General features: G+C 60.3%; 2 protein-coding genes across 4 annotated transcripts in view; one reads left to right on the top strand and one right to left on the bottom strand.

Annotated features, from left to right (window-relative positions):
* HDLBP (high density lipoprotein binding protein) overlaps nucleotides 1–2,964 on the top strand; it is a 42,040-nt gene extending 39,076 nt beyond the window's left edge. For all 3 annotated transcript variants that reach the window (XM_050902886.1, XM_050902887.1, XM_050902888.1), the window contains one exon: nucleotides 489–2,964. In XM_050902886.1, coding sequence (XP_050758843.1) covers nucleotides 489–575 — 87 coding nt within the window. In that variant the 3' untranslated portion in view covers nucleotides 576–2,964. The remainder of the gene's footprint in view (nucleotides 1–488) is intronic.
* Nucleotides 2,965–4,067: 1,103 nt separating this feature from the next.
* ANO7 (anoctamin 7) lies at nucleotides 4,068–12,366 on the bottom strand. The gene is given in 23 exon segments (XM_050902611.1): nucleotides 4,068–4,304; nucleotides 4,408–4,498; nucleotides 4,967–5,109; nucleotides 5,528–5,733; nucleotides 5,982–6,133; nucleotides 6,274–6,371; nucleotides 6,507–6,528; nucleotides 6,530–6,559; nucleotides 6,957–7,068; nucleotides 7,651–7,753; nucleotides 7,846–7,944; nucleotides 8,238–8,375; nucleotides 8,463–8,606; nucleotides 8,911–9,007; nucleotides 9,240–9,330; nucleotides 9,726–9,891; nucleotides 9,981–10,091; nucleotides 10,393–10,450; nucleotides 10,576–10,712; nucleotides 11,072–11,179; nucleotides 11,443–11,600; nucleotides 12,109–12,175; nucleotides 12,259–12,366. Coding segments are annotated over 23 exon segments (2,676 nt in total).
* Nucleotides 12,367–15,643: the final 3,277 nt, after the last annotated feature.

Here is a 15,643-nt window from a genome sequence, read left to right as displayed (position 1 = left end):
CCCCAATGTGGAGCTGTTGGGGAATGGGGGACCCTTACCAGAAAGTGTCCTGCAAGGTCATGTTGTTTTTAGGGGCAGGGATGGGACCCTGGGACTTCTGACTCTTCTGCTGCAGCACAGAACCAGCTCAATGTTTGCAGCGGTGTTCTGGCTGGGAGCAGTGAGCGGGGACGTGTGGCTCTGTCCTCAGCTGCCCCGGCGCTGCTGCAGGACTGGCCTGCCCCCCCTCCAGTGTCCGAGTTACTGAGCTTGGACCCTCGGAGCTCTTGATCCGCCTGCCATTTGCTCCTCTCTGCACCCTCCTAAATGTCATCTCTAGATGGCTTGACCGTCCACCCTGGGCAGTCCTAAGGACATAACAATCCTTTTCGGCCCTCGCGCATTGTCTCTGCTCAGGGGACATCAGAAATGCTGCTTAGCTCCGGGGTGCACCGTGCAGGTTTGCAGCAGGGCAGGAGCTTAACTTGTTCCCTTTTTGTTTGCTCTAGGCCCCTGATATGAGCAGTTCTGAAGACTTCCCCAGCTTTGGGGCTCAAGTGGCCCCCAAGACTCTTCCCTGGGGACCCAAACGATAATGACCTGGAAGCAGAAACTCCTCCAGCCTGCTGACCTGACACTAACCTGCCACAAATACTTCCTGTCTGAAATCTGACCCAGCGGCTGGAGCACAAGTCAATTGCCCCAAGAGGTCTCCTAATGGTGTCTGGAGTGCTAGACCCTATCCTGCTCCCCTCAGCTATCACCGTGGCTAGGACCCACCCTCATCTCTTGATGGATATTCTTTCCTCCTTTGGAACAAGACTTCCACTCAGATTCAAACACTAAATGTGTGTGTTTTTGTTAGAAACTTCATAATTGACTCAAAGTGGCTAAGATTTGCAGCTTCCCAAGCGCTAGCAGAGCAATCTGCTCTCTTGAGCATGTCTTACTAGGCATTCTCGCCTTCATTAGGAGACCTCCTTTACTGTGGCTAGGAATCTACTTCCTGTCTCATGACCTCAGGAAATAAATTTCCTTGACTTTCTAAAGCCAAAACGTTTGCCCTCTTTCCTTTGTGTTTATCCCAGGCCTTACCTTACCTTTGTAGAGTGCAATCAACTTTTTTCCTTTTAACTGCCAAAAATTCATTTAATGCTGATAGCTGACTGTGGGGAGAGCTTAAAATAATCTAAAAGGTCAGAAACTTGCTTTTTAAAGGAACAAAACCTTCAATAGGCTGTAGAGGCAGCAGAGATGGAAGGGACCAGAACAACGTACGGCTACCCTGGTCAGGTAAACACCTCTGAGTGCAGCGCGTAGCGAGCGTGCCCCTGCGCCACACCAAGCACGGCCCCAGCCTGCACGCTTGACGAGTCTTCCAGCGCGTGATGACAGACCCCGCTCCTAGTTCCCTGCGTTCCCTCGTTCACCCTTCCCAACAGGCAACAGTGTGAGCAGGCAGGCGAGCCAGCACGTGACAATATTACCGGTTGGGACAGATTTGGGTCGGCCAAGGTTGCTGCGGTGGCGTGGCCCAGGAGAAGCTGGTGGGAAGCACAGCCTTGGGAAGCTGTAGTCCTCTGCTAGCGCTGCAGCATCTAGGCACGAGCGGTAGGGACACCTATTACTATTGCCTTCTTTCTACCTCAAAAGTCAGTACGATGGTGGCCTCTCGCTGTAAGTGGGTAAGCAGCTGTTGCAGCTCTTGCCCTGGCACGCAGAGCAGAAGCGTGGAGGAGAAGCAAGAGGAGCCTTTTGTCTCCCGAGTGGCTGTGGGAGCTCCTCCGGAGGGAAGCTGAGCGGCGGTGGCGATGAGGCAGGCTGTGAATCAGAACTGTAGGACTGCTTGCTAAGCTAGAACAGGGCTCGGCCCCAAGGCTGTAGGCGCAGCCTTGCCACAGCCCTCGGCTGCAGAGGTTGTGAGCCAGGCTTCTGCTCTGATGGCATTGGGGGGCTGATGGCGTGGTGCGTTGAGCCCTCCCCGAGGCCTCCATCGTATGGGCGGTAGAGGGTGATCCATGCTCTGTACACTGGGCCGCTTGCGCCTAGGCCCTGCCACGGCTTGCTCGAAGGGGGCTGTGTCCAAGCCCCTCCAGCCAGTAAGAGGAAAACCACGTCTTTGTGGAGGCAGGGAGCGTGGCGTTTCTGTGTTCCCTCCTTCCCCTGCCTCAGTCCTACGGAGGTTGTAGTCTGAGCCATTCCTCTATCCCAGCTGCTTCAGCTCTTGGACAAGCAGGGGTCCCTCGCCTCTCTTCTCTAGTGCTGCTCACGGAGCAAAGGCCCAAAACTCTGGCAGGCTGAGCCCAGTGTTCTTGCCCTTCCCTCTGTCTGGCAGGCCTGACGTGCCGACGCTTCTCCTTCCTGCGCCAGCTCTTCTTGGAAGAGGCTGCTCTGCGGAAGTTGAACCAAAACCTCGCAGTGCTCTCCTTAAATTTGAGGAATGACTGAAGCTGACCGCGGCCCGTTGCAGGGCACCTGGCTGCCCCCGAAGGGACAGGGTGGCCTTGCCTCCCGCACGGGAGACAAGGGCGGGTCAGACAGAACTAGGGTGACACCCTCCCATCTGCGTCTGTCAGAAAATGGTTATTACCCCTGTAGCTTAGGTCTGTCCTACGTCACCAAGCCTATCGCCCCCCCCTCTTCCTCTTTATGCCCCCCCCGTGCCCTCACCAGTTGCACAGCTAGGCTTGAGTTACATTTGGGGCACCACCGTCTGGGCTCGTGCCCCATAGCCCGACCCTCCACTCTAAAGAAGGTCATGAAGTGATTGTACCTAGTACTGTCCCCCCACCACCCTCCTTCCGCAGCAGACTGTGGCATGTGTCCATTTCCTCTCTTTGACGTCTTCCATATTGTACGTTTCCATAGCAATGATCCCTTGGCCTTAACTTTGGAATTTGGAGACTATATGCAAACATGTAAAAAGGCTCATGAGTATGGATGACACTGGAATTTTATAAATTCTAAAATAAAACCTGAAACAGCTTGGAGTGTCACGGATATTATTTCTACTGGTGGGTTGAGATGCAAGGTGGCCCTTGCTTGGCTGGGTTTAGCCTGGTTTGAGGAGTTCTAGCATGCACGCGTGAGCCTCTGCTGCGGCAATGCCCTCGCTGAGGCAGGACTTGCGCGGCGAGCGGCTGGGTCGAGGGAGGAGGCGAGAGCAGCGCCAGGCTCTCTGCAGGGAGCCACCGACCTGCTCGCACCCTGGGAGGTGGGGCTGGGGACGCTGCCAGCCTAGGGGAGGAGAGGGAGGCACCAGCCGTGGTCCCTCTTGCTCACCTCCTCATAATCAGAGCCTCTCGGCTGCCTTCTGCGACTGGCACCGCTGCCCGGCGCCCACCAGCCGGGGCCCAGCTGCTGCTGCTCTCCGACGGGCGAAGCTTGGCTCAGGGGCTGCCATGTCGGAGGGTCACGGCACGCCTCTCAAGTTCACCCGGTGTCTCCATAGCTCTCCCCATCCCAACAGCAGCTCAGCCGTTCCCACTGTACCCGCTGGCGCTGGCAGGAGCAAGCCCTCCAGCTGTGGTTACATCCAGCCCAGGTGGAGGCAGGAAAAGCAAGAGCCAGAGGCCGTAGCCGTACCTTTGCTCGCCCCGGGTGGCAAGCAGAGCTGCGGTTGCACTGACCAGCCATGCAGTTGCTTTGGGCAAGCGCTGCCCTGCGCGAGCTGAGCACAGCCCAGGGACGCGGCGTGGCCGGCCTCCTTAATTCGCTCCGTGCCAGGTCATTTACGTAGCAGTGGAGTTACCTTGTGGTAATGCCAACGAGCTTGGACAAACACCCAGAGCCAGCTACGTCCCTCCCCGCCTTCAGCAATAGCCGTCCCCAAATGCCTGTGTGCAGCCGGGCAGGGAAGGCACGCCTGCTGCCCTGCGGCTCCAGGCTGGCCCAAGGAGGAGCCGATCCGCAGCCCTTCAGTCTCAGCACCGTGCCGTGGGCCTCGGGGCACGCTGTGGTGCTCAGCTGCTGGCGAACTGCTCGGTTTCCCAGTCCCTGCCTGTGGCCGGATCCGTGACGCTGGCCTTGCTTCTTGTCTCCCGTCTCTCCAAAAGGACCTGAACCACAGAAGGGAGCCAGCGTTTGCACTAGTAGGAGCTGCTGCAGCTCCTTACAGGGCTGCCTTCTTGCTTGCCTGTGCTTCTGCACAAGTTTAAAGCAAAAAAGGCTTTAAAGGAGGAGGTGGAGGAGCTGCCGTGGCCCACCTTGTTCTCAGCGAGGGCCTCCTTGGCCAAGTACCGTTCACGCTTCACCTTGACCTCCACAGACTCGGGAATGTCGGGCACCAGCCACGCAATCACACGTCCGATAAAGAAAACCACATGCTGGAAGCATGCGGGGAGGCGCAGGTTGGCCGAGGTGGCAGGTCCTCACCCCCCGCCCCAGCACCGTGCCCTGGGCCACCCTGCAGGGCTCGGCAGCTGGTACCTCGAACACGATGATGAAGCCCAAGCGTATGGCCAGCAGCTGCCAGTAAGTCAAGGTCAAGTTGCCGTCCCGGTCCCTAAACGCTCTGTATCTGTGGGAGCAAAGTGCAGCTGTGACTTGCCTCTGCTTCACGGTGGGCGTCAGCGTTGCGCGTCGCTGCGGGCGCTCTCCGATCGCGGCTCCCAGCCCAGCACACTAGAGCGCAGCAAAACCAGCCCTTGGCTAGCATCAGCCGGGACCCACGCGGCTGCAGGTAGCCTGGCCCCGGGTGTCTTTCTCCTTTGCAAAAGTGCCTCCCTCCACGACTGGGGAGCTTTTGCTCCAGCCCCGGGTCAGGCTGGGCAAACAACCCCCCCACGTTACCCCACGCACGGGCATGTTCGGCACGTGCTCAGCCCTGGGATGAGCGAGGGCCCCATCAGGAAAGCGGATGGACAAACCTGGACCTGGCTAAAGGCTGCTGTGCTAATCAAAACGTTTGCTGTGGCGGTGGCAGAGAAAAGCAAATCCAAGCCGAAGCAAACGAGAGGAGCCAGCCGAGGCGGGAGGGGACTCTCACCTGCACGTGGTGTTGCTCTGCAGGACAAAGTCCCACGGCGCGTATGCCAAGGTGAAGTTTACGTAGCCGTGCAGGCTGCTGTCGTGGACGTACTCGTAGTACACGCGGGGCAGGAAGTCAGAGGTGAAGGCGATGAGGAAGGCCTGGGAGCAGGGAGAGGTGCTGCAGCAGGTCCTGCAGCCGGGGGACGCCCCATCCCCACCAGCAGGACCTCCTCCGTGCCCTGTGCTCCTGAGGTGGCTTTCCGCCTCTCCTTGCCCTCAGCCTGACAAACCAGAGACGAATGCCGCTCGATCTTAGACAGCAGCTCGCTGCTCATGGCGCTGTGTCCTGCTCTCACCCCTCAGTTAGACCCAAGCAGGGCCGCATACCCCGGAGGGCGATGGCTTCCCACCGCCCCTGGCTGGAGCTGCACCTTCTGCAAAGGTGGACCCACCCCAAGCACTGCAGCTCCCCTTGTCACGCAGCGTCCTGCAGCGGCCAAACGAGGTTTTTTCCCCCTAATTCCCCTACTCCGCTTGCAGCCCCCTCACCACCCGCCTCTCTGCCCACCCAGCGTACATTGCTGATGACAGCCAGGTGAGTGATGGCCTCCAGGATGGAGAACCAGATGCCGATGCCCTGCGCCCGCTCGGCCACGGGCCGCCGGTAGTCACAGACGAACTTGTGGGCATCCAGGCGGATCTCCACCCAGTTGTTGAGCAGGGCGAAGAGGGGTGCCAGGGGACAGGCTGCCACAAAGATGGTGATGAAGCCGAACTGCAGGACTGGGAGGAGGAGGAGGAGGAGGAGCGGGGAGGGACAGGCTGAGAGACGGCAGCGGCAGCTGCGGCACCTCCCAGCCCTATCCCGCGGGGAGCGGGGCAGCCCTTCCTCCAGCACCCGTGGGCTGCTTGGGGCGAAAGTAACCGCGGCTGATCCCGTCTTCTGGGGAGCTCCTGCAGCTCCTGCCTCTCCCCACTGGCTTTCTCTCTCCCAGCGCTTCAGCCCTCCCCACCCCGAGGCCGGTCCCTACCCATCTCCAGGTACTCATCAAACAGCCCCTCGAACACCAGCAGCTGGTGGTCCATCACCCAGGGCGCCTGCTCCACCGGGACCGACTCCCCCTCCTCGCCTGCCTTCTTGGTGGAGAGGAGCTTGTGCTTGTGCCACCAGCACTTCAGCTTCCTGGGGGGACGAGAGGGGCCGTGTCCCCCGCTGCAGCCAGCCGACACCGCTCAATGCCCCCCCTCGGCAGAGCCCCGAAGCCCCGGCACTACGCAGGCTCGGGGGCGCGTGATGGCCCTGGCGAGCCACGGCGTACTCACGGGATGGCCACCTCCTGCACATTGTTGATGATCTGCTTCCCCACCATGATGACCAGCAGCTCCTGTGCCAGCTCAATGAAGCACCCGCCTGGGCTGCACTGCGGGGAGAGAGGGGCTCTCAGCCTGCCGGGTCCGGCACACAGGGATGGGAGGACCCCGAGCACGGGAAGGCATCCCTGCAGCACGCACCGGCTGGGGCGGCAGGCACGGTGTCTCTCCCGCCCGGCACTCACCTCCTCGTTGCGGACCCAGAAAGCTCAGGTAGTTCCCGGGGTAGCCGATGAACCTGCGGGAGCCGCGGCAGAGCCGTGAGTGGGGTCCCCAGGCGCTGAGCCCAGGGATGCATCCGGAGTGGCCCCGGGGAAGGAAGGGCTTTTTCTGGTTCACCCAGAGCCCTCTTCTCCCTTGCCAAGGAGGACAAAAAGGCTGGCGGTGGGTGCCTCTGATAGAGAGGGTCCCCCAGTCCCAGACTGGGACCAGCTGCACCAGTTAGCCCACAGCAGGCTGGCACTGCCCTCATTCCCAGGCATCCCGTGGCCCTGTGAGAGCTCCTGCTCTCCCCACCATGGTGCTCCTTGCCCATGACGGCAGCAGCACTCCCCCGTCCTTCAGCCCTGCAAAGCCTGGAGGCCCCGGGGGCTGGAGGAGATGGGGAAGACCCCTGCTCCCCCCAAAGGCCTTACTTGCCCTTGAAGAAGGCGATGTAAATGGGAGAGGAGTAGAAGGTGACAAACTGGAAGACAAACACTTTGAAGGTGAAGGCGTCCTCATACTTGGTCTGGGTCCGATGCATCTCTGCCAGGGGGAAGCACAGGGACGTGGCCCTCCACCGCTCCAGGATGCTCTTCCACATCATCGCAGAAGTCACCCCACATCGCTTGACTCTAACCAACCCCCCCGCAGCCCGGGGCCCCCCAAACCTCCTGTGTACCCGTGAAGGTGCCTGCCACTCGTTCAGAGTCTGGAGACGCCCGTCTGCTTTGCACCGAAAAATAACCTTCCTCCCCTCCGCTCAGTAGAAACAGGCTTTGTGCCTCATTAAATGCAACAAAAATATCCCACATGCTTTTCTCCCCCAGACCTCAAAAGTCAGCTTGAACATTTTCATCGAAAACCCCCAGAAAAGCTTGAGCAGAAGTTAAATCCTACACTTTTTTTTTTTTTCCTGCTGCCAAAACACTTTTCACTGAACATGTTATTTTCTCAGCTCTCCCCTCCTCCAAAAAGCCATCGTCCTCCTGAGCGTCAGCCAGCCTTCCCTCCGGGGCTGTGGATGGAGCTCACGTCCCAGCAGCAAGCTCTCTGGGTTTGGTGCTCTGCCCTTACTGACCGCTCCCTCCTGTCACCGTCCGGCTTGCAGGACCCTCGCCAGCTTACCCCACTTGGTGAGAAAATGAGCCAGGGAAATATAGATCTTGGAGAGGATGAGGATGAAGATGAGGTTCACCACCGAGGCGGTGATGCTGGCGATGCGGGATGCCTACGGGGAGAAGCAACACACAGACCACAGAGGGTGGTGAGCAAGCCCAGCAAGCGAAAGCAGATCCGGGAGCGGCTCTAGCCACCTCTTACCGAAGCCACAAACCAGAAGTATCCTGAGCTGGAGAGGAGGATGGCGACCACTGCCCGGTAGAGGATAACGGAGACCACGAACATCACCACCACGGCAATCTGCAAACACAGTGTGTGGAGTATGAGCAGCTTGTGTTGGGAAGGAAAACTCCACAGTTAAGCCAGGGCACTACGAGTCCCAGGGGAGCTCCGGGGTGGGCAGCTGAGCCTGGGCACGGCGGGGTGCGGGCTATGCCGGTGGAGAGCCACGGGTTCCACCACGGGCCAGGGACACCCGTGTTCATCCTCAGCTTAACCCATGCTTTCTTACCCCAAACTGATCCCATCCCACCACGTCCCGCTGCCCCGGGACAGAAGCTGGGCAGATGCTGCTCCAGCCCCCGCAACCTTACCATCATTATAATGACCATCGAACCAGCCAAAATCCGGTGGAGGCGGCTGCGCTTGGGGAAATATGGCTCCTCCGCCCCTGTTATAGGGTTTATTATCGTCATGGGAGCCATGGCTGTGAACTGGGGCCGTGGCCGCTCCTGGGAAAGAGGAGGAAAGATGTCAGGGGCGCCCGGTGACTTTGGTCCATGTGGTTTTGGGAGGCACTGCAGAGGGCCAGACCCCACCTCGATGTCCTCGAACTCGGAGCAGTCCCAGTGGTGAGCCAGGGATGCGTTGGTCCGCTTCCAGAACTCCAGGAACAGCACTGCCCACAGGGACATGAAGATGCTGAAGAAGATGGTCCCGCCGTGGTCAAAGAGCCGTCCCGCCTGTGGGCAGAGCGGGGCTGAGGGACAGGCAGGAGACCAGGCAGGGCGGCGGGGGCTGCCATCTGCACAGCTGCCGTAGCGAGTGCCAGGTCCTCGGTGTCCCTGAGCCGTGGGGCAGGCGGGGAGGGAAGGTGGAAGGGGCTGCCTGGGAGCCTCCGCCGGGGAGGGAGGAGTGGGAAGATGGGGGGGAGAGGAAGCACCGGGGCAGCAGGGGCCGAGGAGGGGAGGTGGACTGGGACGGCACAGGTAAACGTTGGGATGGAGATCTCCACTCCGGCCTCGAGCTTGCCCTCCAGGACCTCACCATGAACGTGCTGCAGATTTTGGAGAGCTGCCAGTAGGGACAGGTCTTGCAGAGGGGACACATCCAGTACTGCTCTTCGCTCGCGCAGATCTCCTGCCTACGGGCAAGGAAGGAGCAGCCGGCAGCCTGCCAGGGCTCGGCCTTTCCCACCGCTCCCCGTTGGACCGTTCACCGGCAGTTTTGCACCGAGTGCTGCGGTCGAGCCCCAGCAGCCAGCCAGCGCCAGCACATTGGGGTGCAGGCACCCCCCCACCCACCTCCCCCCCGCCCCGGGCGCGAAAGGAGCGCGGCCCTGGGGAAGGGGCGAGCGGGGAGGTCGGAGCACTTACGAAGGTACGTCGTTGAACATCAGGAAAATGCCCGCGATGAACACCACCGTCCCCACCACCGCAGCAGGCAAAAGCCATCCCGTGTAGAAGCCTGGAGACAGTGGGGATGAGGAGCGTGAGTCCTGCAGGCCTCCACCACGGCCACCGAGCCAAGAGCAGCTCCAGCCACCGACGACACCACCTGCCCAGGTCCAGCATAGCACCAGCCTAAAACCACGCAGGGTTTGGAGGACCTGAGCATGGACCCACGGCTGCAAAGTACCTGTCAGGCTCTAGCTAGTCCTTTTAGGACACGTGGGGCATGGCTCGTGGTGCCACCACTCACCGCCCTTGAAACGCAGAGCATCCCCAGGCAGAGCTGCATCCGCATCCCGGGGCAGCCGGGAGCTGCTGCCCGCTGCCAGCGGCCCCTTACCCCACACCACGAGGCCGAGGGAGCCGTTCCCTGGGAGAGCCAAGGGCTGCTCTGGAGTAGGCAAGACTCACCCAGCCAGGCGAAGTAGAAAGCAACCTTCTCCCCAAAGTACTTGCGGACGTGATCCAGCGGCTGGTACTTGCTCCACTTCCCCCAGCTGGCCCAGTACTGGAAGAGGACTTGGCGCTGGCTGAGGCTGCTGGCAGCCAGCTCCTCCGGCCGGAGCTTGTAGGGACCCTGCGGGGAGAGGCAGGGGGTGGGCGAGGGGCTGGCCGGGGGTGCAGGGCCGGCGGCGGGGTGGCTCCCCGGGGACGGTGGGGTCTTGCCTCGTGCAGTGGGAAGGCGGCGGTGAAGACATTCTCGCTCAGCAGCCGGTCCACCCCCACCTCCCGCTCCTTGGAGTGGCCGTACTGTGTCGTGGCCAGGATCTCGTAGAGCTGCGGGGGCAACGCCAGGAGAGGTGAGGCGGGACGCAGCCGTCCCCTGTGATGGGGAGAGGGGTCCCCACCACCAGCCGGCTTTTCGGCTACCAGCTCCAAGCCTGATTCCCGGATGCTGAATGGCAGGAGGAGGGTTTCCACCCAAGCCTTTCAATCCCCTCTGGAGTTACTAGCACACAGCGACCCAGTCTGGGACCTTTGAGACCATGACAACACACCCGCTCGCAGCACTTCTCCCCCAGACCCCGCAGCCCACCCAGGACCAGGGAAGAGAAGCCACAGCGGCCCCAGTGCTCACAATTTGGTGCCGCTGGGTGGTGGAGAAGAAGGTGTCCTGCTCATCGCTCCCCAGGAACCTGGAAGGGCGCAGAGGAGCAGCTCAGCAGAGCCCGGTGCTCAGCAGGGGGGTGCAGCACCCCCTCCCCGCGGTGCCTGCCAGCTGGGGACCACCTCTCGACATGGTCCCTCCTGGGGTGCTCACCAGCGCAGCTTGTTGGCCTTGAAGGGGCAGGTGTAGTAGTCCAGCGGCAGGTTGGGAACCTCCTGGGCCATCAGGTTGGGGATGCCCAGCCGCCGCAGCACGCTGGCCGACCAGTTGGAGGTCTGTCTGGGCAGTGCCTGCTTGGGCAGCGGAAACGTCTCAGGAGGAGGGAGCGGGAGCAAGATGGCAGCCAAGCTGGGGAGCAATAGTGCCTGGGCTGTGCCGAACACGGGAGCCTGCTCTTCAAGGGCCAGGGAAAGAGGGGATGGGGCACTGGAGGAGTTCAGAAGGGGAACGAGGTGGGATCCTGTAACTGTGCATGGGACGAGACCAGTGACTGGGGCCTGCTAGGTCTGCTGGAAAGCAAGGAGGCTGCAAACCCCATCAGAGACCCATAGCAAGCAGCTGCCCAGCCTGACACCCAGAGTGGGATACCCGGGAGCGCTGGAGGCACCGTCCCCTGTCCCCGGCGAGCTCAGGCACCGCAGCCCCTCACCTGCAGCGGCACACGGAGCTGGAGCTCCTCGGCGTAGTAGCAGAGTACGCTCCAGGGCGCGCTCAGCAGCAGGTAATGCACCACCTTCTTCTCCACGCGGGTCATGTGCTGTTGGGAGAAGGGGACCCCAGCGGAGATGAGGCTGCCGGCACCGGGGTGACTCCACACTGGTGTGGATCAGCCTGGCAGAGCTGACCCACTGGACAAGGGCACAAACACATCCCACTCCACGCTCCAGCTCGGCTGCCCACAAGCCCGGGCTCCCCTCCCATGCGAGGGCCCCCACGGCATGGCATCCCTCCTCCCGATTCACAGAGCAAGGCTGCGGTTATCACAGCAGGGTAGAAATTTGAGGTCAGGTCCCCGGGTACCTTTTCCATGTGGATCCCAGCAGCATGAAGCTTGTCCAGAAACTTCTTCCGCCAGGTCCTGTGGATGGTGGCAGATCTCTCTTGCAAGTCCCTGTTCTTGCAGCTGTCCTGCTGCCTGCTCAGCTCCCAGGGGACGGTTTCCCACACCAGGACAAAGTCTGCGGCAAGGAAAAGGAGCTTGTGCCCACCCCATGGCCAGGAAGGGCAGCAGATCCCAGAGCCGTCCCTGTCCTGCGTGTCCCTCTCCTGCAGGACTTGATGCTCTCATGGGGCTGGGTGTTGTCTTGTGAGTAAAACAAGGAGTCGAGGGAAGGACATGCTTGGTCTGGAAGGGGCTGCCAGCCACCTCGCTTGGGTGTTTCTAGCACGGGAGGCAGGAAGCTAGAAGACCCTGTTAACATGAGTTGAGGACCACGGCCGTCTTGCAGAAGTGAAAGGCTTGAGCACCCAAGCAGGGCAGTGCCTGCCAGGGCTTGCAGGAGGTCTGATGCCCTCTGGACGTGCTGTACAGACCAGCTGCGGTCAGCAGGACCTGCTGCCGCCAGCTCCAGCTGTGGAGCCCGGGGTCTTTCCCCATCCTCCTCAACCCAGCGGGCCCCATCCAGCCCCAGCCTTCTCGCCAAGATGGAAAGAAACCGATCTCAAAGACCAGCCTTTCTCCCTCACCTATCCTCGTACAGCCATCACTGAAGACATTGGCTGTGCTCTTCTGGTCCAGGGCTGCGTTGCTGGGCTGGAAGTAAGGCATACACGGCGATGAGAGCAGCGATTCCCCAGGCAGCTCGACTGCGAGGGGGACAGACTGCAGCCACCCACCTGGGGGATTTCGATGGCCTCCTCACTCAGACTGCCGTAGCGAGCACCTCTGCCGTCCTGCCCCACCAGGCTGCAGTGGGGATCGTCCGTGGTCCTCCTCCGCTGCATGGCAAACCTTCATGCCCCTTCCTCCCGGTACTGAGAAGCAGACCCAGACAACTGGCACCGGCCCGCGGCGCACGGACACCCCACAGCCCCACCACCCCTTCCGGCAGTGCCGGAGCCCCGGCGCTGGCAACGTGGCCTTGCTCCCTTTTCTGCTGGCCCCTCAGCTCCTGCCCACGTATGGTGAGACCTGGGACCCCGCTCTGCCTACCATCAGGAATGCTTCCAGGTGGAAAACAAGGAGACACAAGTGGTCAGCAGTCTTGTGCAGTGTCCTTCCTTCACATCACCACCTAGATCCCCTCCAAGTGCCCCTCTCCTCCACCACCTCGGCCAAAAACACGGTGGGGACTGCCCCCCCTGCATCTTTTCTCAATGGTCAGCTCTGTCACTGTGGGGAAGGACTTTCCACCACCCTTCCCACGGGGCGACCCAGCTCAAAGGCATGTCCACCAGCACACGTGACCTGGTGATGGAGAAGCCAGGGACCCCCTCTCCACCCCAGAAACCAGGTCCAGTCCATGCCCAAGCACTCCACATCCAAAAGACGTGGCAAACCGAGCTCCCTCTGCTCTCAGTTTTGGAACTGGAAAGACCTCGAGAAGCCGAGGTAGGAGATGGGAACCTCATGCGATGGCTGACGCTGGCTCAGACATGTGGGAGTTGAATAACGAGCCAGAAAGATGCCTTCTGCAGAGGCGGGGGCACCAGGAGAGTGTCGCAGCAGCATGAACGGCAGCCAGGCAGGGAGGACATTGCACATGCAGTGAAAGGAAGAAGTTCTTCTCTGCCAGTGCGTCCTCCACCTAAAAAAGGAGCCCAGGAATTTCCGTGTGTCTTTCATTAATGTGTTTTGTTATCGTGAAGATCATTACTGATCAGGGGCAAGAGCTGCTGGTTCAGTTTTGTACTCCTTGAGTCAGATGTAGCTGAGTTGGTGGTTGCGCTCCAAAAATGCTGGATAAAAGCCACCAGCAGCACTGCCAACAGCGAGGACTACACGTCAGCCAGGGAAACCAGCTCCATCAGTAACAGAGCAGGGTAAATGCATTCCCATTTCTCCAAATCTTTATGGGGGGGCTGGCCTGGTTCATTACCACCGTCACGTGACGTGCCCAAAGCCACGGCCTTTTACACTGTGGCTCCGAGTTCGTTGCTAAACAGCGAGGGAATGGAGTTGGCCTTTCTAATGACGTCACGTTGCTCCTCAGAAATGATGTGGCTCTTCATCATTACTTTCAAGACAGGTGGTGTAAAAGAAGAAACGCCAGGCAGCCTCAGTTTCTCAAATCACCACGTGCTCCTGGCCAAAAGCAAGGTGGGAAAAGCACCCCTTTGCAGAAGCCATTGACAACCTGCACCAGCGGAGCTCTTCTGATAGAAGAGCTTCTTCTGGGCATCAACGGAGCAGGAGGAAGACATCTGCTAACTTCACCTAAAAGCATTAGAAACCCATTCCTCAAAGCAAGGAAGTCATGGGAACAGGCTGGGCCTCTTGCTCCTACAGCGAGGACTGGTTAATGGAGAGATAAAATGTGCTCAGACCGTGAAGAGGTGTAAAGGTGCCATGAAGAGCCTGAGCTTCTGAATGTTGCACCACCCAAAATGTCCCCAGCTGGGCTCCTCAAAAAGGGAAGGTGGCCCTGCGACCACGCTGTGACAACCCACCAGGCACCTGGTGAACCACACGAGGCAACCAGCGAGAGACCCGCACGACAAGATGAAGATGCACTTGGGATCACAGCGAACGTGAAGTTAGTCATGCTGGGAGGACGTGCTGGGGGCCTGGAAAACTGGGAATGTGCTCAGGAATCGCGGCAGAGCCCTGCTGAGCTGGGCAGAGGCAGAGGTGCCAACCTCCACCCAATTCCCTTCCAGCATCTCAGTCCCCCGGGCACCTTCGGCCAACCCTGTCTAAACTTCCACACCTTGGGCCAAATTCTAGCTTCATTTACATCCTTTGCAACTCCTGCCAAGTCAAAAGGGTTGCTAATCAGCACCGATTTTTGCTTGGTTGGGGTCCTGTGACCTTTCAAAGCCCCGGCCAGACTAGCCAGGAGGGCTGGGGTGATGCGTGCCAAGCACAGAATCTCCCCAAGGAAACACACCCGTGTCCTGAAAAGCTCTGGGCTGATCTACCCCCTAAAAAGCCTCCATTGCACCCAAAAATCCTTTTGACATCTGGAGCACACAGACATGCATCTCTGCTGAGCAAGCGACTCTGGACCTAGCTCTCCGGAGCAGCAGAGCTCCTTCGGGCGCAGTATCTGGTCATCGCTCCCCGCGGATGGTGATAAAAACCTCAGCCGATCCCCACGGCAGCCCAAGGAACAGGCACCTCCGAGCCCTGCTTTGGAGCTGGCGAGGGAGAGCGTGGCAGGGAAGCAGCAGCAAGGCCAGGCACTGACCGGGAAGCTGGATGAAGGCACAGGGGGCTGCCGCATCCCACCCGGCTCCCGCAGCTCCCAGCGAGATCCCCAAACCCGCAGCTTTTCTACCATACCTGCTGTCAGGGCCCCTGCCCGGCTCGTTCCTCCCACGGCGCCGGAGTGGAGTGCCGGCAAGACACAGGGCAAAGAGGTCCTCCTGCCCTACCGCCGCTCTTCACCTGCTTCTCCTCGGGTGGGGAGAGAGTGGGAAGTGTCACCTCGTTGCTCTAACCCAGCGTTCGACGGCTGCTTCCCATCTTGGGCGACGCCAGGCTCCCTGTGTAAGAGGGATAGAGCTTGGCGGGAGGAGGAGGAGGAGGAGAGAATGGTGCTTGCTGGTTTGCAAGCACCTTCCTCAGAGCAGCCTGGAGGAGGCCCTGCCTTTGTTTGAGCTGGAGGTGGGGACCCGAATGGCCCTGAACAAACAGGGTTCAGCAGAGCTCGGGGCCGTGTATGCAACAAGTCACGGAGAGGCAGCGGGGGCAGCAGGTCCCCCCCTGCACCCTGGAGGGTCCGGTGCCTGGCCAAGGCATAAGGATTTTGGGGTGCCAGGGAAGCTTTAAGCACTGTGCTCACCTCACACCCGCAAGAGAAAAGTTTCTGCTGGCTTTTGCAACTTTGGGGAGGGAAGAGGAAAAACCCAGCTCTGTTTTGCCTCCTGGGTGCTGCCAACCGAGGGGCACGCCGCCAGCCAGCAGCCCAGGGGACAACGTGGGTGTGCAGCAGTGGCGGCCACTGAGCAGCCGAGGTGCTGCTTTTACTGTCCCCAGGGAGAGCTCGTGGAGCCGTGGAGGGCTCAAAGCAACTCATCCCACTAAACACACGCACCAGCGACAGGACGAGGTGAATAA

This window comes from Gymnogyps californianus, chromosome 10, assembly GCF_018139145.2.
Source record: "Gymnogyps californianus isolate 813 chromosome 10, ASM1813914v2, whole genome shotgun sequence".
In the NCBI taxonomy this organism is placed as follows: domain Eukaryota; kingdom Metazoa; phylum Chordata; class Aves; order Accipitriformes; family Cathartidae; genus Gymnogyps; species Gymnogyps californianus.
This window is presented reverse-complemented; position numbering and strand designations above follow the sequence as displayed.